General features: G+C 41.3%; 1 protein-coding gene across 1 annotated transcript in view; it reads left to right on the top strand.

The window, feature by feature from the left end:
• The window catches only part of DNAH14 (dynein axonemal heavy chain 14), a 485,531-nt gene that overhangs the window by 387,005 nt on the left and 70,896 nt on the right, over positions 1-27,630 (top strand). Inside the window, exons 65-74 of the mRNA XM_048843312.2 lie at positions 5,836-5,931; positions 6,781-6,921; positions 7,510-7,725; positions 8,009-8,239; positions 9,747-9,868; positions 18,623-18,867; positions 19,373-19,818; positions 20,261-20,459; positions 22,846-23,052; positions 25,953-26,056. Of these exons, the coding sequence (XP_048699269.2) occupies positions 5,836-5,931; positions 6,781-6,921; positions 7,510-7,725; positions 8,009-8,239; positions 9,747-9,868; positions 18,623-18,867; positions 19,373-19,818; positions 20,261-20,459; positions 22,846-23,052; positions 25,953-26,056 (2,007 nt within the window). The remainder of the gene's footprint in view (positions 1-5,835; positions 5,932-6,780; positions 6,922-7,509; positions 7,726-8,008; positions 8,240-9,746; positions 9,869-18,622; positions 18,868-19,372; positions 19,819-20,260; positions 20,460-22,845; positions 23,053-25,952; positions 26,057-27,630) is intronic.

Raw genomic sequence — 27,630 nt, 5'->3', positions numbered from 1 at the left:
CGCTGCTTCTGTAAAAAAAGCAATCTACTAGCAATCTCAGACATACGTTGCAACTTCAGAGGTGATTTTATTGTTACTTAAATCTAAATAAATAAGCCAAGTAAAAAAGAGTGCATCTTTCAAAATATAGGGTCCTGACTCCAGGTCCCACCCTGGAATATTGGTCTCCATAGCTCCAGCTGCAGAGGACCTGTGTGGTGTGAACTCTGCAAGATTTTGGGAGTGGGACACAAAAATTACACCTTATGATTCCCTTCAGGCCATTTTTGGGTGTGTGTTGTATACAGTCTGAGCCTTGAATTTAGCTGTAAGAGTGTTTTGCCTAGTATAGTTATGTTCTTGAATAAAATTCACATGGTATAAACAGTAGACTAGGGTAGTTTAATTTGTTACAGCATGTTAAGTTTGACTAAACTCAATATATATGATAACATAACCGATAATATTTAGGTCTGTCAAGTGATTAAAAAATTAATTGCGATTAATCGTGCTGTTAAACAATAGAATACCATTTATATAAATATTTTGGATGTTTTCCACATTTTCGAATATATTGATTTCAATTACAACACAGAGTACAAAGTGTACAGAGATCACTTTATATTTATTATAAACATTTGCACTGTAAATATAAAAGTAGTATTTTTCAATTCACTTAACTCAAGTACTGTAGTGCAATCTCTTTGTCATGAAAAGAAAGCTCAAATAAATTTGTTAGTCTCTAAGGTGCCACAAGTACTCCTTTTCTTTTTGCGGATACAGATTAACATGGCTGCTACTCTGAAATTTGTCATGAAAGTTGAACTTATAAATGTAGCGTTATGTACAAAAATAATTGTATTAAAAATAAAACAATGTAAAACTTTAGAACCTACAAGTCCACTCAGTCCTACTTCTTGTTTAGCCACTTGCTCAAACAAGTTTGTTTACATTTGCAGAAGATAATGCTGCCTGTTTCTTGTTTACAATATCACCTGAAAGTGAGAACAGGCATTAGCATGGCACTGTTGTAGCCGGCGTCACAAGATATTTACCTGCCAGATGCGCTAAAGATTCGTATGTCCCTTCATGCTTCAGCCACTATTCCAGAAGACATACGTCCATGCTGATGATGGGTTCTGCTCAATAATGATCCAATTGCATGTTCATTTTCATCATCTGAGTCAGATGTCACCAGCAGAAGGTTCCTTTTCTTTTTTGGTGGTTTGGGTTCTGTAGTTTCCACATCAGAGTGTTGCTCTTTTAAGCCTTCTGAAAGCATGCTCCACACCCTGTCCTTCTCAGATTTTGGAAGGCACTTCAGATTCTTAAATCCTGGGTCAACTGCTGTAGCTATCTTTAGGAATCTCACATTGGTACCTTATTTGCGTTTTGTCATATCTGCAGTGAAAGTGTTCTTAAAACGAACAACATACTGAGTCGTCATCCAAGACTGCTGTAACATGGAATATATGGAAGAATGCGGGTAAAGCAGAGAGCAAGAGACATACAATTCTCCCCCAGAGAGTTCAGTTACAAATTTAATTAGCGCATTATTTTTTTAATGAGCATCATCAGCATGGAAGCATGTCCTCTGGAATGGTGGCCAAAGCATGAAGGGACATACGAAAGTTTAGCATATCTGGCACGAAAATACTTTGTAATGCCGGCTACAAATGTGCCATGCAAATGTCTGTTCTCTCTTTCAGGTGACATTGTAAATAAGACGTGGGAAGCATTATCTCCCGTAAATATAAACAGATTTGTTTCTGTTAGTGATTGGCTGCACAAGAAGTAGGACTGAGTGGATTTGTAGACTCTAACATTTTATATTGTTTTGTTTTTGAGTGCAGTTATGTAACAAAAAAATCTACATTTCTAAGTTGCACTTTCATGATAAAGAGATTGCATTTTGGTACTTGTATGAGGTGAATTGAAAAATACTATTTCTTTTATCATTTTTACAGTGCAAATATTTGTAATAATAATACAAAGTGAGCACTGTACATAAGTATTAAATAAGTGAGCACTGTACATAAGTATTAACTGTATGTATTAAATCTATATATTTGAAAATGTAGAAAATCATCCAAAATATTTAATACATTTCGATCAGTATTCTATTGTTTAACAGTGCAATTAATTGCGATTAAATCAACAGGCCTAACAATATTTCCATTATAGAAACAGATACATGGCGTGAAAAGAGTGTGTACAATATATTTATTGGGATTAAACATTTCAACAGTTATCACATAAGCACAGCACAATAATTCTGTATGTATATTCAGTGTCTGTGTAATACATACATATTCAAATACATACACAGAAGATGTAATACAAGCAGTCGGGTCCTGTCTTATCCCTTAAACTGTGTGAGGATCCCCAACCCTATTCTGAAGGCAGTTCCATTTCCATTGCACTCCATGGAAGACTGTCCATCCAGAGATCTGCATGGGTGGAGGGGACAGGCAGTTGAGCAAGCCCACCTCTAGGGAATGATGTGCATTGTCCATACACCAGGCCTCTGTTAATTTGACAGGAAAAGTAATATAGCCTCTAAATAAGGTATATTTAGGCATCTGCAACCAGGAAAATCCCTGACATTGCAGCTCCATTGGGTGCATGTTCCCAAGAAGCTGAGGTGAGGCACAAAGCCTGCCTACTGTCTAGTCCACGCCTACAATGAGTTTCAAAACCTGCCTCCCAATGAAACCATGTGAGAAGATCTTCATGAGGGAAAGTTTGTGGAATCTTCCTCTCAAGGCCCCTATTTGCGGAGATGTTAAGTATATGTACATGGAGAATGATAATTTTTTATTCCTTTTTCATTCTTTAATAATGTAATAAACCACCCTTTATTTAACAAATTGATGCTCAGAAGGGGGAATCTCACCACATATTGGTATGTAGCTAGAGGCAGGGAAACAGATGGAGCAGGAGGTGAAGTGGAGCATCCGGACCCAAATGGAGATTTAAATAGAGTGAATACGAATGAGGGAATAGAGCCAGGATGTAGGGAGGTTTAGGTAGAATGGTTATGGAGAGTTAGATGGGAGGTGAGGTGATGGTGTGGGAAGGAAGTTATTTGATAGGATTATCCTGGGGGCCAGGAGAAGGGTCAGATGGGGAAGTAAGAGAAGTGTATGGGCAGGTTAGATTAGGGTAATTGGAAGAAAAAGGAGTGGAGTGGGAGCAGCAGTTACCAGGGAATGAAAGTTGGACAAGCCTCTAGGATTCACGTAAAATCAGGGAGCAAGGGTAGGAGCTAAGCAGAAGAGTTAGGAGTAGAACAGGACAGGTAGAAGTACCTGAGGAGACAGCCACTGACAGGAACACTTAGAGCTCTTTGCTTTCAGATCCTCACTGTGGTGAAGGGGATAACTGCATTATCTTCTGACATTGCTCACAATTCAGAATTTGGCTTTTCATTTGAAATCCTCTTCCCTAAGTTTATGGAGTGCTTTGTCTTTATTTTCTGCCAGAGAATTACACCTTAGATCTTCAAAAGAAGATAAGTTAACTTTGGTCTGGGAGAACCAATGAATAAAATATTTCAAGTTACAGTCACATGACCATGGATTACTGTGCAAGAAGACATCATTGGATGTTTCCTCACACACCAAAAAGGTCACTCAAGTTTGTCTTCACGAAAAACTGCTGTCTTTGATCTCTCCACCATTAAGTTCCCATTCTTTGACCTCATATAATTTATCACTCAACCCCTTGCTCTCCAGTCTTGCCATGTAGACTTCCTCCAAACTTCAATCCATCAATATCCCTGATTTCTCATAAATGGTCAGCCCTGTCTGCTCCCTTTCCAATTTTCAACTCTTTTCAGCTGTAAACTCATCAAGCTCACAATACACAACTGCTGTTTTAAGTTACCTTTCTCCAGTTCCATCTTGGATCTCCTCTATTGTAGCTTCTGACCTCTTCACGCTATTGAAACTACTACTCTTAAGGTTTCCAGTGACCTGTTCCTGCCCAAGTCTTGGAAACAATACTCCATCCTCCTAATCTTGGCACTATAATCACTCCCCTCCTGCTAGACATTCTTCCTTCCCTTGGTTTTTCTAATAGTCATCTCTCCATATGCCACTCATACTATTCCTTCAGCATCTCTTTCAATGGGTCAACCTCATCCCCTTTTACACTCCATATGCACATCCCACAGGGGTCTTTCCTCTGAATTCTCTCCTTGGCTGATCTCGTCCTCTTACATCTTAATCTACCATCTGTTTGCTGATGACTCTGAAATCTGCTTGTACATTCTTCGCAGCCTCCCTCCATCTAGACCCATGTCTCTGCAAGTCTGACATCTCCTCCTGGATCTCTTACCATTAGCTCAACCTTAACATGGCCAAAACTGAAATCCTTATTTTACCAAAAGGTCAGTTCCTCTTTCTGGCCTCTTGATATGTTACCCCCACATCTATTCATCCATCCATTGTACTCCCCCTTCTAATCCACATCAGGCTCAATTCTTGTCTTATCTTTAAGGCCCTATCCTAATTCTCTCTCCTATGACCCATTTTTACCAAGATGACTTAGTTGCCAACTCTTACGATTTTATACTGAGTCCCCCAATATTTTGGAGTTTTTCCTTGAGGTGCCAATTCCAGGAGTCATTTAATTACCTGAGAATCTCAATTTTAATTTTTAAAGCATAAGACTCTAGCCCTCATGGTTGCAGAGAAAAGTTTGAAAATATAAACCCTAAAGACTCATAACAGAAAAAGCAAATAAAGAACTCCAAATCTATTTTAAAAATTTCAGAATTTTTAATACAATTGCCTGATTTTTGTTTCCTGATGCATGTTTTGAGTATTTGGAGTTTGTATTCTATATATGTAAATATTTTCATTTATACTGGAAAAAATAAGTATATCATAGAACTTACATTTGTGTTTGATTTTATACATGTCTTAAAATAGTATGAGAAATATGTGAACATTTTAGAGAAACAGTTATGCTTACCTTGAACTATCTGAATTAGAAGCCAAACAGATACTTTCGTTGATCAATAACTTCTAATGTGTTTATTACAAACAATTGACATTTTACAGACTGAAAGAAAATATTAATCTGTACAAGAGCTTTTCCTCAAATGTTCTGCATGTAAACCCCAGAAAGGCAGACAAAACAATCAAATGCAGCCAGTAATAAAACAAATCAAAAGGAGGCATATACCCATGAAAGAGCGTATGGAGGAATAGCACAGAGTTACAATGAATATAATATAATTTATGCACAGAATGAAAGATTTGGGCAGTCACTTGTCTGATTTGGACATCCTTTTGATTCACTTTTAATATTGACTTTTCAGTCATGTTAGAAAGTACAGGTTGCCACATTTTCTATGACTTGAGCTAAATATGTCATTATATAACTATACTATAAGATCCGACGTTTATTTTTCTTGGAGACCTTCTTCAGTAATATGCACCTAGGTTAATAAACATGGCCTTATGATGTCAAGGTAGGTATTTGCTTATGTCTACAAGCTAAACAAAGAAGGTACAATGAAGAAATGGGAAAATGTAGTTTATACTTGTCTAAGTCTGCATTAGGAAATAAGATGACCAGCAGATAGTTCTTTCATATCAGTACAAACATTAGCAACCAATACCATTACCAACCAACTGATAACCATTAGTATTTCAGTTAGCCTAACTTCGCACGCCCAGTTTTGAAAATCTTTACCGGGGTGACTGCAGGAGAAAGGTGGGTGTTGGAAAAAGTCATTTTTCAGCTTTCTGAAAAATTCAAAAAAATGTAGGTGGTATTTAACACACTGTATACATTTTCTTCATTCAAAGTGAAGTGTAGCCTGTGATACATCTTTTTATCTAGTTGGTGAAGCCAAAACAAATCCGGGTTACTGAAGCTCAGGAAGTACTAAGACTTGCCCATCAAAAACTGGATGAAAAACAAAGAAGTTTGGCCTTGGTGAGACATTTCTCATTATTATATGTTATTGCTTAGTTATTGAAGCATGAAAATATTCATATTTTTCATAGACCCTACTAAAACTTGTACCAGTTATTTTTATTTTAAAAGCTTCTGAAGGGAGAGACACTTCTTTACTAGAGAGTTGGGGCCCAGTCCTACAGTCCTAAGACTGTGGAACTCCTGTGTGATGTCTCATTTACTTCAATGGGAGTTTTACCTGCACTAGGACTGCAAGATCAGGCCTTTAATCAAACTTCAGCAAAGCTTAAAAAATAGTGAGAAATAGCTTCCAATGCCTCCTGGTTTGCTTCATTCCTCTCAACCAACTACAGTTCAAATTTGGGACACTGACCTTTACTGTGGGAGGAGGACTTATTAATGCAGGAAGTGTTAAACAAGAGAAAAGTAATCAATAGTAATAAATAACCCCAAAAGAACAATTTCAGTACCAAGGGAAAATGTTGCTCCAAAACATAGGAAAGGCCCACTTGAAAATGAATAGAAATTTGTGTTGTGCCTATACTTCAGAGAGGGTAAAGACTAGAGGTGACTTAGCCTCAAAATTGCTGTGATCATTTGCCATTCGTGGATTGACATCTTATTGTCAGACAGTGAATAATGAGAAGACTAAGTTTTAGAGCAATGCAATGTGAAACAACTCTCAGTTACTGCAATGTAAGCTCTTACTTTCTTAAATAAGCTCAAGCCTGTTACATCGGTAGCACATGTAGTAATAGAAGCAATGAAGTAGGTCTCTTAAGTCTGATAAATGGCAGGCAGGCAGGCGCCCCTCAGTCAAAATAAAAAATAAAAACCTTGATCTATTGTCTGCCAATCGATTATTAGATTGAAGAACATGAACAGAATTTAGAGGCAAGCTATCAAGAGAGCATAGCCCAGAGAGAAATGCTAGCAACTCGAAAGCAACTGGCAACTCAGCGTCTACAGCGAGTATCGATATTAAGTACAGCTCTGGCGGATGAGATGGTATTGCCTTTCATTTTTTGTATTGTCCACTTTTTGGCCTCAGAGCATTCAAGCATAAAAGCGTCATTTTTACTTCATTTACATTTTTCAGGGGTAGGAAGCTGCCTCCCCTTTTCGCATAGTGCTTCCCCTCTCCCACGTTACCGTATGGCTTACCATGCTGTTGTGGCCTTTTGTGCTGGCCTGTCAAGTTTAATAACTAGATCCCAGCCCTGGGCAGAAGAAGAGAAGTGCCTTTCTGAGGATTATTCTTGCCCAATAAAAAACAACCTTCCCACCTTTCAACAGCTGCACCTTAGTTTCCTCCCTCTAGCAGGTACAACAGTATTTCCAATCCCCTGTACTGCAAGGCAGAAAGAGGCCTCCCCTATTATGACTTGTTCTGCAGGGCAGGAGGAAGTCTTCCCTATCATGACTAGTCAGTATTGAGGTGCTTCAGTAATGATTCCTTTCCTTGGTCCAGAGTTGCAACTGTCACTTCAATTACACTCCCAATTTCTATTCCACATAATTGTATACAGTAAACTTTGATACATTTAAAAACAGTTACATTTTTATTGTAAATGATATTTCATTTGGATGTGTTAGGAGCGATGGAAAGAATCTGTTAATAACCTGGACAAAAGGCTGCAAGGTATTATGGGTGATGCCCTTGTTTCAGCAGCATGCATTATCTACAGCGGCGTGTTATCAGCAGGATATCGTCAGCAGCTAATAAACGAATGTCTGAGATTGTGTAATGAGAACATCATTCCTGTGTCTCCAAATTATTCCCTAATAACAGCTATGACAGAAAAAAATGAGGTAATAACATGAGCAGATGGTGAGGGGCACAGCTGATTTTTTTACATCAAAATCAGGACTTCCCCCTTTCAGAACACTTGATTCCAAACCCGATTTACTAAGAGTAAAATGCAGAGGTCCAAGTATTTTACTGAGATTATTTACAATCTAGATTGTTGTGTTTTGTTGCATCACATTGTGTATGTCTTTATATATAGTTAATTGTAAGCATTGTATCCATGCAATAACAAGGATTGTCAAAAATGTAAAAATATTCAAATATTGAAAATTGAAACTTTTCTAGGTCAGTAAATGGCAAAATGAAGGTTTGCCTCTCGACCAGTACTCCATTGAGAATGCTATCCTTGTTAAGACTGGACAACGATGGCCTTTACTAATTGATCCACAGAAACAGGCTTACAAATGGATTTGTCAAATGGAAGGTGACAAGCTACGACAAATCCATGCTTCTGATTCCAGTTACCTAAGAACTTTGGAAAATGCCATGCAAATTGGAGACTCCATTCTACTAAAGGTAGTATGGTTTAATTTTGGGGGGGTGTCGCGGGGCAACGACTCACCCGCGCAGCACCTCTTGTTGGTTGTCCTGGGAATTAGCTCTTCCAGCCAGGAGCGCCCTCTGCAGGCCAGTGTCTTGCCTGCCGCTGGCCCGAGTCCCTCCCAGACCCCAGTGCCCTCCTCATCAGGGTTTCACCCCAGCAGTAACCCACAATCCGAGTCTCCCCACCCAGGGGAACCCCTATCCCCCTCCTTGCCTCAGTGGCTACTGCTAGTCACCATCTAGCCCCCTCTCACTGGTGCAGACTGAAGTCTGTAAAAGCCACTCATCATTGGCAAGGGAGGTTTGAACCTGCTGCCTATCTCTGGGCTGCCCCTCTGCAGCCCCAGTACCCTTTTATAGGCCTTTCACTAGGCCTGCATCCTGGGGCTTTGCTAGGCTGGAGCTCCCCAGCTCCCTCTGTCCTTGCCCAGCACTGCTCCACTTCAGGTACCCTGCTAGTACCTTTTGTGTGTCCTTAACTAGGCCTGCAGCCTGGGGGTTTGCTCAGCTGGAGCTCCCCAGCTCCCTCTGCCCTTCCCCCGCACTGCTCCACCCTAGGTACCCTTCTTAGCTTCCTAGGCAGCCAGCTCCTTCTCCCTCTAGGAAGCTAGAGAGAGTATCTATCCTCTTCTGGCCCACAGCCCTCTTATAAGGGCCAGCTGGGCCCTCATTGCACTGGCTACAGCTGTGGCTGCTTTCCCAATCAGCCCAGCTTTTCCCCTGGCACAGCCCTCTCCCGGGCCTGTTTTAAGCCCATCAGGGCCGGAGCAGGATAACCATCCCACCACAGGGGGGTTCTGAGTTAATAACAAGGAAAAAAATTCCCATCAGAAAACTATACATGTAAGAAGAATAGAGTGCATTTGAATGTTAATTTCCCTTGTCAAAGGTGTAAGAGTAGGAGAGCAATGGAAGTGATGGAACTACTTTGTAGTTTTATTTATTTAAATTTAATAATAAACATCTGTCTAAAGCTCTAGGAATCTGATTCTCCTCACTGACACTGATGTAAATTAGTAGTAACTCCAGTGATGTCAATGGAGTTGCACTGCGTTAAAACTGGTGTGGAGAACAGGCCATAAGCACTGACAGTTTCTCCATAAAACCACATACATACAAGAAAATCTCAGTCAGCTACATGGACTGCTATGGGATCAGAATGCCAGAGCCATCTGCATTGAGGACTTATGCCTCTGCATTAGCTCTGTGTCCTTGCCATCCCCACACTTCCATTTCTAGGCAGCATGATTCCAATGGAGTATCACTGACAGGGCGTCTCTAGTACCCACAGTTCCTGGGTCCCTCTTTAAGGGGAGTTCCAGGCTGGGCACAGAGGATATGAATATCCTTCCAGAAATTAAATGTAACGATAAAACCCAAGGTGTATATCTAATTTTGAGCTCACAAAGCTAAATAATTATTTAAGCTTATTAATTAACCATAATGATTGCAATGTAGACAATATATTTATGGGTTTTAGGATCTTACTGAAACTTTGGATTCAAATTTAAAGCCAATCTTAAGAAAGGAAATCTACAGTAGAGGAGGTAAAGACTTCATCAGGATTGGAGATGCTGAAATTGAATACAACCACAACTTTAGGTAACTGTCCTCATTAGTGACAATTGTTCTAACTACTATTGTATTAAATTGTACTATATATTAAATTACACTCTCAAAATGTATTTTAAGAACATTATTAAGGTAGCAAAGTAAAGTTAGAAAATGCAAGAATTAAGGTTGCCTGTGCAATCTTAATTCAACTCCTTTGTGCGTATCCATTGTGATACTGTATTGATTTATATGATCACATATTATTTTTTCCTCAGGACCCCTGCTTCATTCAATAAGAGCATGGATAGTGCTCATTTAATGAGTAGCTATTCAATACTTTGTTTTCTCTTTGTTGTTGAATGTGTGCCACATGCCTTATTTACTGCACAGTATAAACTCTGCTTTGAAGACAAAATTATTAGTTTCTTCATGGTCTTTTCTGTGATGCTTATCATTAAGGTATGCGATTGCTTCACAAACATTAAATAATTCATTTTCACAACACCTCCATGAAAATGAATTGTATTGTCCCCATTTTACAGAAGGGGTATTGAGGCACAGAGACATTAAGGTCCAAAATTATTAGTTTCTTCATGGTCTTTTCTGTGATGCTTATCATTAAGGTATGCGATTGCTTCACAAACATTAAATAATTCATTTTCACAACACCTCCATGAAAATGAATTGTATTGTCCCCATTTTACAGAAGGGGTATTGAGGCACAGAGACATTAAGGTCCAAAATTATTAGTTTCTTCATGGTCTTTTCTGTGATGCTTATCATTAAGGTATGCGATTGCTTCACAAACATTAAATAATTCATTTTCACAACACCTCCATGAAAATGAATTGTATTGTCCCCATTTTACAGAAGGGGTATTGAGGCACAGAGACATTAAGGTCAAAAGTATCCACTAATTTTGGGTGCCTAATCTGAGACACCTAGGCCCTGATTTATCAGAGTGTTAAACTTAAGACCAGCTTTCTGTTGAAAGCTTGACTCTTAAGTCGGGGTGAGCAAACTTTTTGGCCTGAGGGCCACATTGGGGTTGCAAAACTATATGGAGGGCCGGGTAGGGAAGACTGTGCCTCCCCAGACAGCCTGGCCCCCGCCCCCTATCCGCCCCCTCCCACTTCCCGCCCCACATCTATCCAACCACCCCCTGCAGCATGTCTGAAGCCGCGCCACCTGGCCGGAGCCAGACACACTGCCGCTCTGCCCTGCAGGAGCATGCAGCCCAGAGTGCTGCCTGCGCGGTGGCATAGCGCGGTGGCATAAGGGAGGGAGGATGGTGGGGAAGGGGCCAGGGGCTAGCCTCCCTGGCAGGGAGCTCAAGGGCCAGGCAGGATGGTCTCACGGGCCGGATGTGGCCCACGGGCTATAGTTTGCCCACCTCTGCTCTAAGTATTCTAAAATCCACATGATTACTAGGATTGCCATGAAATTTGATGTTCCTCATGGGGCACAGAGTTCTGGTAGTGATCCAGAATTGGGGCCATTTGACCAAGTTGTTCCCAAGATACAGCCCCCAGAAAACACATTCTGACACTTTTTGTTCACAGGTAGAGATCAAACCAGGGCTCAGATCATCATAATAGTGTTACACTCAAGGATTATCTCAACAGAGTGCATGGCACCCACCAGCCTTTTGGGGAAAATATTATTTGAAATAGAGTTTGCTTCTCCAGTTAGGCACGTGCCAAGCAGTTCTAAGGCTCATGAACGTATTTACACTCCTAATGGCTCACACTGCACATGTGACGAGAGAGAGGCTAACTACAGTATCTGGAAAATTACTTCTGTGTCACAGGACCTGTGTGGCTCTGAGATATGTTATTGAATCTGAGCATTGCCCCAGGCACTGAGGGTATATCTTCACTGCAATTAAATACCTGTGGCTGGCCCGTGCCAGCTGACACAGGCTCGTGGGTTGCAGAGCTCGGGCTAAGGGGCTGTTTAATTGCAGTGTAGATGGTTGGCCTAGGGCTGGAGCTCAGGCTTTGGGACCCTATGAGGTGTGGGGATCACCTCTACACCACAGATAAACAGCCCCTTAGCCTGAGCTCTGCAAGTCCAAGTCAGCTGGCACGGTCCAGCCATAAGTTTTTAATTGCAGTATAGACATATCCTGAGAGTTTAAATCTGGTCCAGATTTGTAAAGTGAATACAGGAGAATATTCAGAGGCGATAAAACTATTTTTGGAAAAGAAAACAAACTGCACAAGCAAATGCTTGTTGGGAGGGGAGGGTGATTAGAGGTGAAGGTGTAGGTAATAATGGGGGAGGGGAGGTTGATGATCTGGTGATGAGGATTGGGCAATGATGCCAATTAGGGGGAGCAGGGGAGGGCGGAGCTCCCCCCCTCCAGTTTCATACAGGAGGTGTGCAAGCGCCCTGGTGGAGCTCTTAACTACAGAACAGCATTAGTGTGAAATGTAAGTTCTGAAAAGGAGAGGTGCCCCTGGGGCAGGGAGGCAGTATTTTGTTTACAGAGACAGGGTGATTAAGGTAAGAAAGGGATGGTGATTTAGCCTTTAACTTAGTATCATGGTTAAAGTTGCTCCCTCCCCCCCCCCCACCACCAAAATCTGAAATGGTGCCTGTCAAGGTTCTTTCCCCACTTTGAATTCTAGGGTACAGATGTGGGGACCTGCATGAAAGACCCCCTAAGCTTATTCTTACCAGCTTAGGGTACAAACTTTGCCTTGTCCTTGAACCCTATGCTGCCACCACCAAGCGTGTTAAACAAAGAACAGGGAAAGAGCCCACTTGGAGACATCTTCCCCCGAAAATATCCCCCCAAGCTCTACACCCCTTTCCTGGGGAAGGTTGGTAAAAATCCTCACCAATTTGCATAGGTGAACGCAGACCCAAACCCTTGGATCTTAAGAACAATGAAAAAGCAATCAGGATCTTAAAAGAAGAATTTTAATTAAAGAAAAAGTAAACGAATAACCTCTGTAAAATCGGGATGGTGAATACCTTACATAGAGAATCCCTCTAGGCAAAACCTTAAGTTACAAAAAGACACAAAAACCGGAATATACATTCCATTCAGCACAACCTATTTCACCAGCCATTTAACAAAAGGAAATCTAACACATTTCTAGCTAGATTACTTACTCACTTAACAGAAGTTCTAAGGAGTTATGAAGAGCATTCCTGATCTGTTCCCGGCAAAAGCATCCCACAGACAGACAGACTGACCCTTTGTTCCCTCTGCCAGCTTTGAAAGTATCTTGTCTCCTCTTTGGTCATTCTGGTCAGGTGCCAGGGAGTTTATCCTAGCTTGTTAACCCTTTACAGGTGAAAGGGTTTTGCCTCTGGCCAGGAGGGATTTTACAGTTCTGTATACAGAAAGGTGGTTACCCTTCCCTTCATATTTATGACAGTGCCCCTGGGATTGGAGGAGGGGTGGGACACTGGGAAGGAGGATAGGGGCAGGGACACCTGTCAGCCCCACATTCTCTCCCATATGTGTGCCACAATCTGGAACCCCCCCAATCCATCTACAGGGGTATGACCCTTTCTCTGCCCCTCCACATGTGAGCCAGCTTCTGGAGGAGGCTTGCCTATTTGGAGAGTGAGATGTTCTGAGCTGCTTTCCCTACCCACCACGTGAGCTGGGATCTGGGGTTCCCTGCCCATGTGTGGGGTTTGACCTCCCTTCCATGTCCCCCTCGTGAGCCAGGTTCTGGAGAGGGCTAGTTGTTCTGGAGGTGCTTGAGCCCCATTTTCTATTCCCATCAGGTGATCTGGGATACCTTGCCCTTCTAAGGGGATCTGAGCCCCTCTCCCTAACCCCCACATATGAACCAGAACCTGAGAAAGCCTTGCCTCTGTGGATGGGGAGCTTAAAACAGACATGCTGCTCAGAGCATGCCCCCCAAAATACAGTGCTGATACTGGGGTGAGGAACTGAGAACAGTTTGCTTGATGCATATCAGAAACTCTCCAGCACTGGGGGGGCAGGAAGGGAACACCCATTGACATTGAGGGGGGGATCATACTTCTCAGAGCTATTGTTTTAGCCTGTATTTATCTGCATTGGTAATTCTTTCAACTGAGAATCTCACTTAACATCCCTCTGAGCCTTCTGTAATGCTGATGGATGTGTAGAGCCCCTCTGCTCCATTCTCCCTGTAATTTCATACAATATTATAAAGAAGTGCTAGCTCTTCTTCAGTTAAGGTTGGGAAGCCCTTCCTGTGTAAAGCACAACTCTTCTAAATGCTCTGAAACCTGCATGTTTACACAGTTTTTCTTGTAATTTGCTATGCTTCATGTCAGTTTAGGGGGTAGGGTTAGCTATGCAAAAGTAGGTCATTTCAGCAAGATATAGCCCCCAGGGAAAAAATAGCATTTCACTAAGTTCACATTCTAGTTTGAAGTTTGAAACCTACCATGAGTAGAAATCTGAGAATGAACAGTAAACATTTGAGAAAAATCTGCCTCAGTCAAAGTGTGTTTTTGATTTGTTTTTTGAGAAGTACAATCTGAATACAGAATATTCAGAAGTCACAGGAACTATTTTTGAAAAGAAAATAAATTACATGTATGAATGTGCACTGGGACTGTAGGGGTGGTTAAGGGGCAAGATAGGTAGTAATTGGGAGGGGCTGTGGGGGTGTGCCATGAAGGATGCAAGTATCCTGGAGAGGAGGATAAATAGGAATGGGTTGTAGGAGAGGGAAGAGAAGCTGGGGGGCTCAGGTAAGGGAGAGAGGGTAAGGATTAGAGGAAATGGGAGGGGAAAAAGAGAATTGGAGAATGAGGTTGGGGGAGACTTTCTGCCCTGAATTCTCTCCTTCCGTATAAGTGATAGGATCTGGAGGAGCCCTGCCCCTGTGCAGGGGTCTGAGCCCCTCTCCTTACCTGCTGTGTGATCTGGGGAACACTGCTCCTCTTGGTCTGTTTGAGCTTCTTGACCGGCTCCTCCATGGGAGGTCGGGGGGGGGGAGGAGGAACTGAAGGTAACAGATTTAAACATCTGAAATCCAGAAAATGAATAGTTAAGTTACACATCACTGATATGTGTGGGTGGAGCTGGTGAAAGTGTATGGGAGATGGGCTCAGTTTGGAGAAGGGGCAGACTGGGTGGACCTGAGGCATGGCTGGGGAAGCCTGACTGAAGTAGGTGCAGGAGTCCCATCTGCAGGTGGGCAATGGAAATGAGGTGCTAGTTGAGTGTGCATCTGTGGCTTCATAAGCAAGGTAGTGTGGGGCCCTCCAGTAAAGTGCTGCCTGTGATATTTTTAGTCAGCAGCACAGGGCAGGAGTCAGCAAGGAGCAACTTCTTACATGTTAATGGCTTCTGCCGTGCTAATTAATGGCTGAATGGGATGGGAAGGAGAGGGGGAACTGGAAATGTTGGCAGAGGGCTATATGTTCCAGGGAATGGTGGGGGATCAAGAGATGGAGAAGGAGAGAGACATACCAGATTTCTCTCTCACGCTTGAAGCTACTGTAACAACCAAGTAATAAAACTATTGAGGGTTTAGCACATAGATATGGGTGAGATTTTTCTCATCAGCTCTGTTAGCAAATACACACTGGCAAAATTTCAAAGCATGACCATTATCCCCATTCCTCTCTAATAAAATGTTAGGATGGGGGAGGAGCACTTAGGAATTATGTACCAATCATGTCGTCTAGTGGAAAAACCACTTGTCTGGGGGACTATTCCTGGCTCAGCCACTGGCCTGCTGGGCAAGTCACTTCAACTTTCTGTACCTCAGTTTCCCACATGTAAAATGGGGTTAATGATGTAAAGTTCTACTGCTGAAAAGCACTGTATAGAAGCTAGGAATTGATCTGTACTTAAAAGTGAGGTTGACATAGCTACATTGATCAGCGGTGTGAAAAAACACACCCCAACATAGCTATGCTGGCCTAACACCTGGTGTAGATGCAGCTGTGTTGATGGAAGAATGCTTTTGTCAACATAGCTAACTTTGTTAGGGGAGGTGGTGTCCCTATACCAACAGAAAAATCCCTTCCATCAATGCAGGCTGCATCTACAATATGCAGTTATGCCAGCATAGCTACAATGATATAGTTATGCCGGTATTGTCTCCATATATCTATCCTATATCTTTTATAACCTAGCCACAGAAACATATCAACTGCAAACCTAAGTGAGAACTACAAATGCCTAAATGAGCACTAACTCAGGGGTTCTCAAACTTCATTGCACCATGACCCCCTTCTGACAACAAAAATTACTACACGATCCCAGAGGCAGGGATTGAAGCCTGAGCCCGCCACCCAGGGCTGAAGCCCTCAGGCTTCAGCTTTGACCCCAGGCAGTGAAGCTCAGGCTTTGGGCCCCAGCAAGTCTAAGCCTGGTGACCCCATTAAAACGGGGTTGAGACCCACTTTGTGGTCCCAGCCCACAGTTTGAGAACCGCTGCACTAACTCCTACAAACCAACATTTCTCTTTTTCTGTTTAAAAAAGAACTAGGAAGCTAAATGGCAAAAAACTCCAGTAAGGCAGAGTTAAGGTTGCCTGGTGATAGCCTGTGCCCTTCCACAACACTGAGTTCAGCAAAACTCAAATTTTTGAAAACCAGGAATACAGAATTAAGATAAACACCCACACAACCTTAACTCTGCCCTCTTTGAGTGAGACCCCCACAAGATCCATAACTCACATATTTGCACTCTGTCTTTGCATTGTAATGGACAGGAGCAAACTGCGCTTCCCTATGTTCAAACTATGAGCCTACTCCCCCAACAGAATACCATACTTGTAAAATTTAACAATCACTTTATACCCTTTTACAGCCCCTTCACACTTACACACAGGTCACCACCTAAACTTATACTTTCTCCTGCGCATCATGAAATCCAGACTTCTCTCATATCCCCCTCACTATGACAGTACCCATGGTAAGAAGACCCCAGTACTCTCTACTGAGACAGACTACACAATTCTGTACTGAAATGATGCAGACTGGACTATCAAGGTACACATGCATCTCTTTCCTTTGATAACACAAATGGAGGGGGACTCAGAACCAGATCTCCTCATATCACAATCACAGCTCTTTCAAGTTGCTCCAACTTATTCCTCCTCTATTCAATACAGTTACACCTAACACAGAGAATGCAGCTGGAGTGCATTCAGATAACTGCCAGTAGCTATTGCTAGTTCCAGTGAGGGCAGAGTTAAGTTTGCGAGGGCATTTACCATAATTCTATATTTCTGTGTTTTCAGAAGTTTTAGTTTTGCTGAACTCAATATTCTGGAAAGGGCACAAGCTATCAACAGGCAACCTTAATTTAATATAACATTTTATATGTTCAAAGCACAGATTCCTTTGACTTCAGTGGCAGCTGTGAGTGCTCTGCACTTCTACAGATTTGACCATAAGCTCTCAAGTCAGGCACCCATAAAGTGAAGAACACCCAGTTAGTGGTCACCTGTGAAAAGTTTCATTTAAGTGAAATGATTAGCATAATATAGGAATTCTGTAGCAGGAGCAGGGACAGCATTCAACAGTCTTAACCATAAGACCATCCTTTCTCTTCCTGAAATCCATAAGGTCATTCACCACGCAACTTCCTATTACTGCAGCAAATGGGGCAGAGGTCACACAGACAGCAGCATCCTTCACTACACAACCTGTATTCCGTCCCTAGAGCAGGCCCACATGAGTTATCAATGAGTTTTGACCCTTTAAATCCACTGCATAGACTTCTGCACCTTGAGCTAATGGAATAACTTACAGCAGTAGTAAATTGTCAGCCTTTATGTGGCCCAGAACAAGAAGAGGAAACTTTTCCAGTAGGATTCACAGATATTTGATTACATCAGAGGAATAGTGAGACTTGGTGTTGTGGGTGTGGGACCCCCTGCATCCTCACCAGTCCACAATTTGTACTGCTTACACAGTCTTCCCTGTTTGAGGCACACATGGGATTTCTACAAACAAAACAAACAAAAAGGTACTTTTTCATCTCCTTCCCCTGCAAGAGACAGAGTCAGAGTGAAAGAAAAAGACAAATGTGGTCAGTCTCTTAGGAGGTCTTTTGGTCACCCCTTTGGGATTCAGTTTATCTGAATGTGTAGTGTCCTTAATCAGGGGGTAGGGTCACACAGGGACAGGTTGCTCGTGTGGTATCTACAGTTCATGCCCCAGTCTGCCATGGGGTGGAGTAAAACAGCTTTATGGTGGCTGACTCCTCATTGGGGAGCACCTGACAATCTGGATACCTTTTCCATTTACCTCAGTCCTGGCTGTGGGACACCTCCCATTCCTACCCCTATTTAACAGGGATAAAGCTGGGGCTAGGGCGGGAGAAGAGAAATAGCTGATTTTCTGGAGAAAAAAAATAGAGCAACCCTGAGGCCGTTCTGACTTGTAGTGGGAGTCAAACCAACTCCCAGACAAGATCAAGAGGACATAAAAGTGGTGTGTAGCCATCTTTTCTGCCCCCTCACCTCACCTCACTCCACCCCTTTTGGTTCTGTAAGGGTCTAACCCAATACCCAATTTATTTTTAAAGTGTTCTTAGTGTTGCTGAAAGATGCCAGATTGAAAGCGCTAGACAAGAAACATTTGATACTCAAATCCTGTTGTGATGGATGCCCTCATAATATACTTCTTTAGATAGATTTTCATTCACAGAACACGTAAAGCGTGGTCAAAGAAAGCACTGCCTTCTCTCACCTCAACTTGCCAATGTGCTTCATGCCTAACCTGAAGTTCAAATTAAAAGAAAATGTATGAGTAAGATATGTTGATATATGCATTACTACTTATTCCCTTAACACTTAAAATGCTTTGTGGTTTCAGATTATACATAACGACGCAAAAAGCCAACCCCCATTTTCTCCCTGCAGTTTGTAATGTGGTCACAATGATCAACTTCACTGTAACATTCCAAGGTTTGCAGGACCAACTGTTGTCCACTGTAGTAATTCATGAAACACCCAAATTAGAGCAACAGCGTTGTAAATTATTGCAGAGTATCTCTGCTGACCAAATCACACTCCGAGAGCTGGAACAAAAGTCACTTAAACTGCTCCAGAAAACAGAAGGTAAGCAACAATGTTACAGAAATTGAGGACACACTGTGCATCTGTTTGAGGAAAGTATAGAACAAAATTGCTTAATATGCTATACAGTAATGTGATAGTGAACATGGATAATTTCTTAATGTGCCTTGCAAACAATAAAATTCTGCTTCAGTTTCTTCTATTAATTCTTGTGTGTGAAATTATCAGGTAACTTTATTTCTGTGAATTTATTTTCATTACAATTTATGTAAAGTATGAAGATAAATATAAATTATACAGCAAGACAATAAATTCCATATAAAAGCAAATAATATGAAGTACAATACTAACATCAGTTAGGTTTTGTGTGAAACTTTGTTTTTGTTTTTTGGGGTTTTTTTTAAACTAACTTTATTAATACAAATACACTTTATGAAGTAATCTCCATAAAATACAGCATGGCTTATTTTTTAAAAATGTGTTAATTTGTCTGCTGCATTCTAGCTCACAAATTTTCAATTTGAATAAAACCTTTTTTACATTTTAGGACACATATTAGATGACCAGGACCTCATTGACAACTTAAAAAGAACAAAAGTTACTTCAAAAGAGATTTTTGAGCGTGTTGAAGCATCAGCAAAAACAGAGGCCACAATTGAAAAAACACGTAAAAGCTATCTCCCTATTGCAACTCGAGGTGCTGTGCTCTACTTTGTAGTGGCAGATCTTATTAAGATAAACTATATGTACCAGTTTTCATTAGAGTGGTTCCATAAAATCTTTGTAGAATCTATGGATTCTGTGAATAAACTGCAAAGTCAAAATTCTCTGTCAGATTCAACTTCTTCTGTATGTGGAACAGTACGAGCCCTTAGCCGGCAGAGAAGAAAGCATTCCACCCAAGAGCACTGGGAAGAATGTGAGAATGAGACAGACAGCTTTAACAGGCATCTTAAAGATATAATTGACATGTTGACGAATAATGTTTATAAGGTGAGGTGTCACCAAAATACAATACAGTTACTTACACATGAACCTTCTTAATTACTATAAGAAGCTTTGTGTCTGAAGTTATGTCTACACTATGAGCTATGGGTGTGATTCTCTTGCTTGTGGACGCATACTGCTAGCGTGAGTATAAACAGCAGTGTACCCACAATAACTTGGGAAGCCGCAGCAGAAGCACGGCTCAGTTGTGCTGAGTACGGCCTCCTCTGTATGTACCCATATGTACTCAGCATGGTTCAGCTGTGCCTCCATTGCCTCTACCAGTGCTACTGTGGCCACACTGCTATTTATATTTATGCTAGCAGTATTCAAGCAGGAGAATCACAGCCCTAGTTTGTAGAGTAGACGTTGCTTTAAATATCTCCTTTGTGTGTTTTCTAAGTATATTACACTATTAGTATTGACACACACCTTTCCCCCTCTACAGACAGTTTCTTCTGCCCTCTTCACTGAAAACCAGCTCTGCTTCTCTTTCCTGCTCTGCACTAAGATCATGCAGAATAACTGTGGTGAAAATCAAGCCCAAGACGAACTTGGATTCCTACCTGAGAATGAGTGGAACTTCTTCCTCTACTCCAGCATGTTGGCAAATATTATGGATACACAATCAGAGTTTGAAAATTATGGTAAATAAAGCTCCTATCCTTCAGTTATACTTATACAACCCCACTGAAATTAAAGGGGCCTCATGAGTGTAACTAAGAGCAGAATTAGATACCTTTAAAGAAACACAGATGAGGTAATAAACATATATATTTAAATGTCTTTCTTGCCTCTGCTGTTAATAATACTTTCTACTCTGTTACAGTGAAGTCACTGGAGTTTCTCTGGTTTTACATCATATAACTGAGAATAGAATTTGGCCCTTATAACAGTAGAACTGAAAAGTTTGAAAAATCTCATCAAATGTTCAATAGAAAGCCTGTTGTTGTTGTTGTTTGTTTTTCCTTCTTGAACTGGGTTTGACTGTAAATCTTGACTAATCTGCTTATATCCAATTTCACTTTCTGATTCTTATGCACTACGATAATTCTGTTGTGTGATAGATTGCAAATATTTCAGGAAAGTATTTAAATACAAAAAACATACTTGCATTTTTATAAACCATGAAAATATTTAATTAACAGGATTTTTGTAAAATATAAGCCTTTTATTGTTATGTTTAATATAAAACCTAAAATTTGGGTCTGAACTGCATGACACAGTGCCATTGTAACAACATTTCTTCTTTGAGTAGTGTTCCTATGGGTTCTCCACTTCTGGTGCACATGTGCCCCATATGCCTTTGATCAGAGATCTTCAGTAGTAGTGCCCATTCGGCCTGAGCATGCACTCCAGACATCCTCATACCAAGGTATGAAGATATCTGTAGAGCTGTGTGGACAAACTGTCTTCAGTTCCTTCTCAGTTGCCCTTCAGCATGAGACAGAGCGTTGAGCATGCCCATTTCAATAGTTAAGTATAGTTATTCTTTTGTTTCTTTAGTTTCATCTAGTTCATAGTATTTAGTTTTTGTGGTTCTGTTGTTTGTTGTTTTCTCCCTTTATTTTTCCCCACTTCAAGGGTTCTTATATATATTGGCATTTTTTTATATACCAGGATCCTCAGGTTTTAAATGTTTTCCCTCATGCCGGGAAGCTCTCTTAGTCAGTGATGAGTCTCTTTCCACAGATTAAAGAACCCACCACAGTATGGGATTTGAACTTTTTCCTCAATTCCCTTATGAGATGTTTCTTTTGAGCCATTAGCTACATGCTCTTTATTTCACCTATGCATTGAAACAGCATTCTTGGTGGCTGACACTTGTGCCTCCAAGGAACAGAGAAATGAGGGCATTAATGGCAGAGTCTCCCTTTACAAAGTGTTTCAAGGGAAAAGTTTTGTTATGACTACATCCCAAATTTCCATCTCAAGTGTCTTCTGAATTTAATATTAATCATGTCATTCATCTCCCAGTTGTTCTCCAAAAGCCACATCAGACCAGGGAGGAAGCTACCTTCCATACCTTGGATATCAGAAGGGTATTACCTTTCTGTCTAGATATCTAGGTATTTAGAGAGTCTCCAAGACTGTTTCTATCCAAGACTCTCAAAGTGGACCTCTGGATGATTTATTTCATGTTACAAATCTATCAACATCTAATCTCCTTCTAGGATGCTAGCTCATTCTACAAAGTCTCAGTTTACTTCTGTGGCATTACTCAAAGATGTTCCAGTTGTTGAAATTTGAAAAGCTACAACTTGGACTTCACTGCATATTTTTTCTAAACACTGTGCTTTGGTTCATGCCTCTAGCTCAGATGCTGCAGCTGGCTGTGCAGTTCTGTCCTTCAGTATTAGACTTAACTCTGAAGCTCCCTCCTCTTTTCAGGGATACTACTCAGAAGTCACCTGAAGTGGAGTACCCATAGAGACACTACTCAGAGAAGAAGGAGAGGTTACTTTGTGCAGTAAAAGGAGTTCTTTGGGATGCGTCTTTCTATAGGTGCTCCACTCCCCAGCCTCCTTACCCTCTGCCTCAGCATTTCCTTTTGCAGAACTTTGTGGTAGAGTAGGAACAGAGAGTAATTCACCTGCACAGCTCTATGTATCTTTAGTATTGGGCTCAGGGATATCTGGAACAGATCCATGGGCCGAATGGACACTGCTACCAAAAATCTCCAATCAAAGGCAAATGCGGTGCATCTGCACCTGAAATGGAGCGCCCATAGGGGAACACATCTCAAAGAACTCCAGATACTGCACAGAGTAAATAACCTCTCATTCGAATTAAACAGCATTAACATTGGTAAAATAGTGTAATAGTAATGTAACAATGCTGTTTTAACATCCAAAAAGCATAAAGAGTGATCTTTCTACAATGTCCTTTATATTATCAGTTCATGATCAAACTTAAGTGAACAGACCATAGTTACTTTTTTTGCATCAATTAATTTTACTTGTATGACATGTGGATGAAAATCTAAGAAGCAAAGGATGAATGTGTTCTAATCCTATAATTCTTGTTCCTTAGGTTCATATATGTTTAATAAAACTCCTCATCTCTGGATTACTGAATCTATGTGGAAGGAATGTCAGTACATAAGCACTCACATGCAACCTTTCAATCTCTTGTGTGACTCCCTTGCATCAAATTCCCAACAGTGGAGTTCTTTCCTAAACAGTGGTAACTTATATTATTTACTTAGCACACGTTACAAGCCAACATCATCACAACAAGGTACAAGCTCATAATTTTACTTTATTTTGTTTAAAACTTTAAATAATCTTGGGTAAGGAGTCATGTATCCTCAACTGTGCCTAGTAAATCTATATACAGTGTTGTAGCTGTCAGTACCAGGATATTAGAGAAACAAGGTGGGTGAGGTAATATCTTTTGTTGGACCAACTTCTGTTGATGAGAGAGAGAAGCTTTCAATCTTACAAAGAGCTCCCAGACCTGAAGAAAAGCTCTGTATAAGCTCGAAAGCTTGTCTCTTTCACCAGCAGAAGTTGGTCTAATAAAAGATATTACCTCACTGAACTTGTCTGTCTCTCTAATATCCTAGTACTGACTTAGCTACAACAACACTGCATATAGATTTGTTAGTCACCTCTACCGCGTAGTAAAGCTGTATGTCAATCAAGAGGTTTATGATGACTTTATAAACCAGGAAAGTAACATTTATAAGGCTCTGATTCAGGAAGATACTTCAGGCTTGTTTACACACACAAGTTGTACCACTTTGATTCTACCAATTTAGTTAGTGGTACAACCTTTGACAGGGTTATTGGCCTAGTACAGTGGTCCCCAAACTTTACACAGTCATGCCCCACCCTTACCCCGTCTGCGCCCCTGCAAGCCGGGGCCAGGAGTGGGGCCACAGCTCCGCGGGGGGGGACAGACATTGACAGGAGTAAGGGGGCAAAGGCTAGGGCTTTAGCTGGGGGTGGGGCTGGGGCTGGGAACAAAGTCTCAGCCAGGAACGAAGCTGCACCCAGGGCCTGAGGCTGGGCACAGGGCTAGGGCCAGGGCTGTGAGAAGCTGTGGCTGAAGGCCGAGGCTGGGGGTGGGTCTGAGGGCGGGAGCAGAAGCTGCAGCTGGGCCACAGTCAGGGGCTGGGGCTGGGAGCAGAGCCACAGCCAAGAGCCCGGAGCCAGGGCTGCGGCAGAGCTGGGGGCAGAGCAGGGCTGTGTGGCACTCCCTCCCTACTCCCTGTGGGAGCTGGCCTGGGCCCCACCGCTTCCCCCGAAACATTCTAGTGGGCGTGTCCCACAGTTGGGGACCACTGGCCTAGTGGATGGGAGGGAAGCTGTAGACATGATATATCTTTATTTTACTAAGGCTTTTGACACAGTTCCACATGACATTCTCATAAGCAAACTAAAGAAGTGTTGTCTAGATGACATTATTTATAAGGTGAGTCAAAACTGGTTGAAAGAATATTCTCAAAGAGTAGTTATCAATGGTTCATTGTCAAATTAGAAAGATGTATCTTGTGGGGCTCTGAAGGGGTCTATCCTGGGTCTGATACTATTCAATATTTTCATTAATGATTTGGTTAATCAAGTGGAGAGTATGCTTATAAAATATGCAGATGATACCAAGCGGGGGGAGTAGCAAACAGTTGGAGGGCAGGATTAGAATACAAAATGACCTTGACAAATTGGAGAATTTGTCTGAACTCAACAAGATGACAGTCAAGAAAGACAGGTGCAAAGTACTACACTTAGGAAGAAAAAAAATCAAATGCACAACTACAAAATAGGGAGTAACTGAAGAGGCAGTAGTACTGCTGAACAGGGTGTGGGGGTTATAGTGCATCACACATTGAATATAAGCCAACAATGTGATCCAGTTGCAAAAAAGGCTAATATCATTTTGGGATTTATTAATAGGCGTGTCCTTTGTATGACATGGGAGGTAATTCTCCCACTCTTCTTAACACTGGTGAGGCCTCAGTTGGAGCATTGTATCCAGTTCTGGGCATCTAGGAAAGATGTAAATAAATTGGAGAGAGTTCAGAAGAAAGCAAAAAAAACTATAAAAGTTTAGAAATCCTGACCTATGAGGAAAGGTTTAAAAAAACTAGGCATGTGTAGTCTTGAGAAAGGATGACTGAGGAGGGCACCTGATAACAATTTGTAAATATGCTAAAGATTGTTATAGGAAGGACTGTGATCAATTGTCCCCCATGTCCACTGAAAGTAGGACAAGAAGTAATTGGCTTAATCTGCAGCAAGGAACATTTAGGTTAGATATTAGAAAAATCTTCCTAGCTATCAGGATAGTTAAGCATAAAATAGGCTTCCAAGAGAGGCTGCAGAATTCCCATCATGGGAGGCTTTTAAGAACCGGTGAGACAAACACCTGGCAGGAATGATCCTGCCTCAGCACAGGGGCCTGGACTAGATGACCTCTCAAGGTCCATGATTCTGTGATAACCACCTCCCACCCCACATCAGAAGGTACACAATTATACCACTATAAAGGCACTCTATTCTGATAGAGCTATTCCTGTACGGGAAGAGGAATAAGCTATACTGATGTATGGCATCTTTATACCTGTATAATTGGGTCCACATGGGGGGCTATACCAGAATAACTATATTGGTAAAACTTTCACACAACTCTGTAAATCATCCCAGATACACTTTTGTGATTGTGTTCATATCAACAGACCTGAAGGCTAACTGTGTAAAGTTGGCTGCATATAATGCTATGTACTGTAATGAACTGGTTGCTGTACATGTATACCACTGCCCTCCACTGGATAGAATCTGAACTGCTCTAGTGTCATAGGCCCTGTACTGCTAATAGCTATTGAGATTCTCCTTTAGCTGAAATGGTAGGGGTTTGTGCTTTTGGAGCAGGATGTCTACATTCTCTACAACTGTAGAGTCCTAGAGGGCTAGGGATTTGTTACAGTATTATTCAGATGATGTCATTCTTGAAACTGATTCAATTGACAAAAATCTTATGTTTAGCTTTTAAAAAGTAAACAAAAAGCCATCTAAAGTCTTTGATCAATGGCTACTTTTGGTGAGGTACTAACTGGAAAATATAGTTAGGCAGCTAAGTGCTAGTCTTTTTTATTTCTGTTGTATATTTGTAACTCTGGTTTTATGGTTCTATAACAGATACAGACCTGCAATCAGATGCACTGAAAGAAAGAATTGGGCTTGATAGTGCCATGGTAGACTTTCATTGGGAGAATCTTTCTTCATTTCAAAGAATTATATTGGTAAGAAAAGAAAACGATGAAGGAATATTCTTTTACCAAAAGTTTTAGACACTGTTGACCACTTAGTTAGATATAGATTTGAGAGGACTTTATAGCTCCTAAATTCCAAAATATTTGTCAATGATGTAATGTTGAAGACACATAAAATAAGTTTGGCAAAACTCCTATAAGAAAATAAAGGGGGCAGGTTTCACAGAAAGCTATTTATAATGCAATTAAATCATGTTTTTTTCTGAATAAATACATTACTGTTCATTTTGTGAAATAAAAAGAATTATAAGGAGATCCAAATTCTCATCTGCATTCAGGTTGCTTTGCACCATACCACAAGTACAAAGGTTTGGTTCAGCCACTTCTCTGTCATGACAGAGAGATAGCCACACCAAACTTGAGTGAGAGGTGTTGCAATCTGGTGCACAGGGTTGCAGTACTGCTTAGGTTTGGTGTGGCCATCCCTCTATCTGACAGGAGGGCAGCCAGGCCAAATCTGAGTGAGCGGCATTGTGACCCAGCACACAGGGTCACAGTGCTGCACAGTTTCTTTTGGTTTTTTGTTTTTCCCGGTTGTTAGCAGCCCCCTAAGATGACGGTCCTGTGCAAGTGAAATGAGTGCACATTGGTTAATCTGGCCCTCTCTCCAATTCCCAGTTTTATTAATTTTACAGATTTCATAGAATCGTAGGACTGGAAAGGACCTCAAGAGGTCATCTAGTCCAGTCCCCTGCACTCATGGCAGGACTAAGTATTATCTAGATCCTCCTGACAGGTATTTTTTTTTATCCTCCTCTTAAAAATCTCCAATGATGGAGATTTCATAACCTCCAAGACAATTTATTCCAGTGCTTAACCATCCTGACAATTATGATGTTTTTCCTAATGGTCAACCTAAATCTCCCTTGCTGCAATTTAAGCCCATTGCTTCTTGTCGTATTCTCACAGGTTAAGGAGAACAATTTTTCTCCCTCCTGCTTGTAACAACTCGTTATGTATTTGAAAACTCTTATCATGTCCCCTCTCAGTCTTCTCTTCTCCAGACTAAGCAAACCCAATTTTTTCAATCTTCCCTCATAGGTCATGTTTTCTAGATCTTTAATAAATGTTGTTGCTCTTCTCTGGACTTTCTCCAATTTGTCCACATCTTCCCTGAAATGTGGTCCTAATCAGCATGGAGTAGAGCAGAAGAATCACTTCTTGTGTCTTGCTTACAACACTCCTGTTAACATATCCCATTTGACTGATTTTAAATCCTGCAGCAATACTCCTTTCTCTCACACACAAACACACTGCCTCCCTCTTATACCCATGTCAATATACACATACACACACACACCCATGCACACAAGAACCAATCATCCAATCTGTTGTTCACTTACTCTCTCCCAAACACACTTATTAAAGCGGTTATGCCACTTTCCTTCAATAGTCAGTTATCTCTTTTTCCAAGGCTTAAGCTGCTTCCTTTTTTACCAAGACTTTCATAGAACTTTCTTTGTATTTAGGATTCTTCTGAGAGTGATTGTCCACACAGATTCCACTCTAGGTGCATATGTGCCCCATGCATGTGAGATCAGATT

This window comes from Caretta caretta, chromosome 3 (genome assembly GCF_965140235.1).
Source record: "Caretta caretta isolate rCarCar2 chromosome 3, rCarCar1.hap1, whole genome shotgun sequence".
NCBI lineage: Eukaryota > Metazoa > Chordata > Testudines > Cheloniidae > Caretta > Caretta caretta.
The sequence above is the reverse complement of the archived record's forward strand: the minus strand, read 5'-3'. Positions and strand labels throughout refer to the sequence as shown.